The sequence below is a fragment of the Aplysia californica genome, unplaced genomic scaffold, assembly GCF_000002075.1.
Source record: "Aplysia californica isolate F4 #8 unplaced genomic scaffold, AplCal3.0 scaffold00894, whole genome shotgun sequence".
NCBI classification, from domain to species: Eukaryota; Metazoa; Mollusca; class Gastropoda; order Aplysiida; family Aplysiidae; genus Aplysia; species Aplysia californica.
In genome coordinates, this window is record NW_004798164.1 from 192,920 (window position 1) to 194,022 (window position 1,103).

The window sequence follows — 1,103 nt, forward strand, 5'->3', positions numbered from 1 at the left end:
AGAGAGAGAGAGAGAGAGAGAGAGAGCGTGCAGAAGAAAGAATGTTTGCAACAGACGAGCTAGTAAATGTGTAAAAGAAAAGGGAGAGGAAAAAAGCAAAAGAAACGAAAATCAATTTAAGAAGAAAGAAAGAAAGAAAGACACGAAAGAACCTGATACAAAAGAGAAAAACAAGGAAGGAAGAAAAAACAAAAAAGAGAAAAAATCGTAGGCTATTGAAAAAAAAGGAAAATAAAGAAGAGAGACCGGTAATTAAAGAAGGAAATAGAAAAGAATTAAATCCAGGTAATCTACAAGAAAGAAAAAAAATGAAAGATAAGTACAATAAAGCTGATTAAACGAAAATAATATCGAAACACTCTGTGATTTCCGTTTGGACATACAGCAGCCCCAAACGTGATAAAACCTCAATTTGTATAGAGGTTTGTGAGGGAAGGGCGATTAGTTGATGAAGAGTAGCAAAGGGTATGTGCCTACGCCCTTCTGTGTTTGTTTGTTTGTTCGTTTGCTTGTTTGTTTGTTTCATTCTGTCTTTTTTCTCTCTTTCCCCTCTACCTCCTCCTCTTTGTCTTTGTTCGTTTGTCTGTTTCTGTCTGTCTTCCCCCGCCTCCGTCTAAGTGTTTTTAATTTTGCTCCCCTTTTCTCTTCTCTCTATCTGTTTTTTAGTCTGTCTGTTTGCTTGTCTGTCTGTCTGTCTGTCTGTCTGTCTGTCTGTCTGTCTGTCTGTCTGTCTGTCTGTCTGTCTGTCTCATTCTTTTTTTTCTTTTTTCCCCTCTGTCTGTCTGTCTGTCTGTCTGTCTGTCTGTCTGTCTGTCTGTCTAACTCTCTCTCTCTCTCTCTCTCTCTCTCTCCCCTCCCACCTAGTCTTCTACAAAGATTCTTTCTTGTAATAAGAACGCGTACGTGCATAACCGTTCTTTCCCATTCACGCTTCGACCAGAACTTGTCCGGCGAATTCGACAACAGAGCCGTGCATTTGGTCAACACCAGTGACGTCACCAAACAGCGAGGAGGACCCACACAGTCCAACGAGAGTCTTGCAAGGACAGCCCAGGTGGGACGGGTTTGTGTGTGTATGTATGTGTGTGTGTGTGTGTGTGTGT

At 41.2% G+C, this 1,103-nt stretch overlaps 1 protein-coding gene across 1 annotated transcript in view; it reads left to right on the forward strand.

Annotated features, from left to right (window-relative positions):
* The window catches only part of LOC101854908, a gene marked incomplete in the record, with an annotated part of 92,697 nt that overhangs the window by 73,535 nt on the left and 18,059 nt on the right, over positions 1-1,103 (forward strand). The window contains 1 exon segment of the mRNA XM_013089202.2: positions 941-1,054. Within this exon segment, the coding sequence (XP_012944656.1) occupies positions 941-1,054 (114 nt within the window).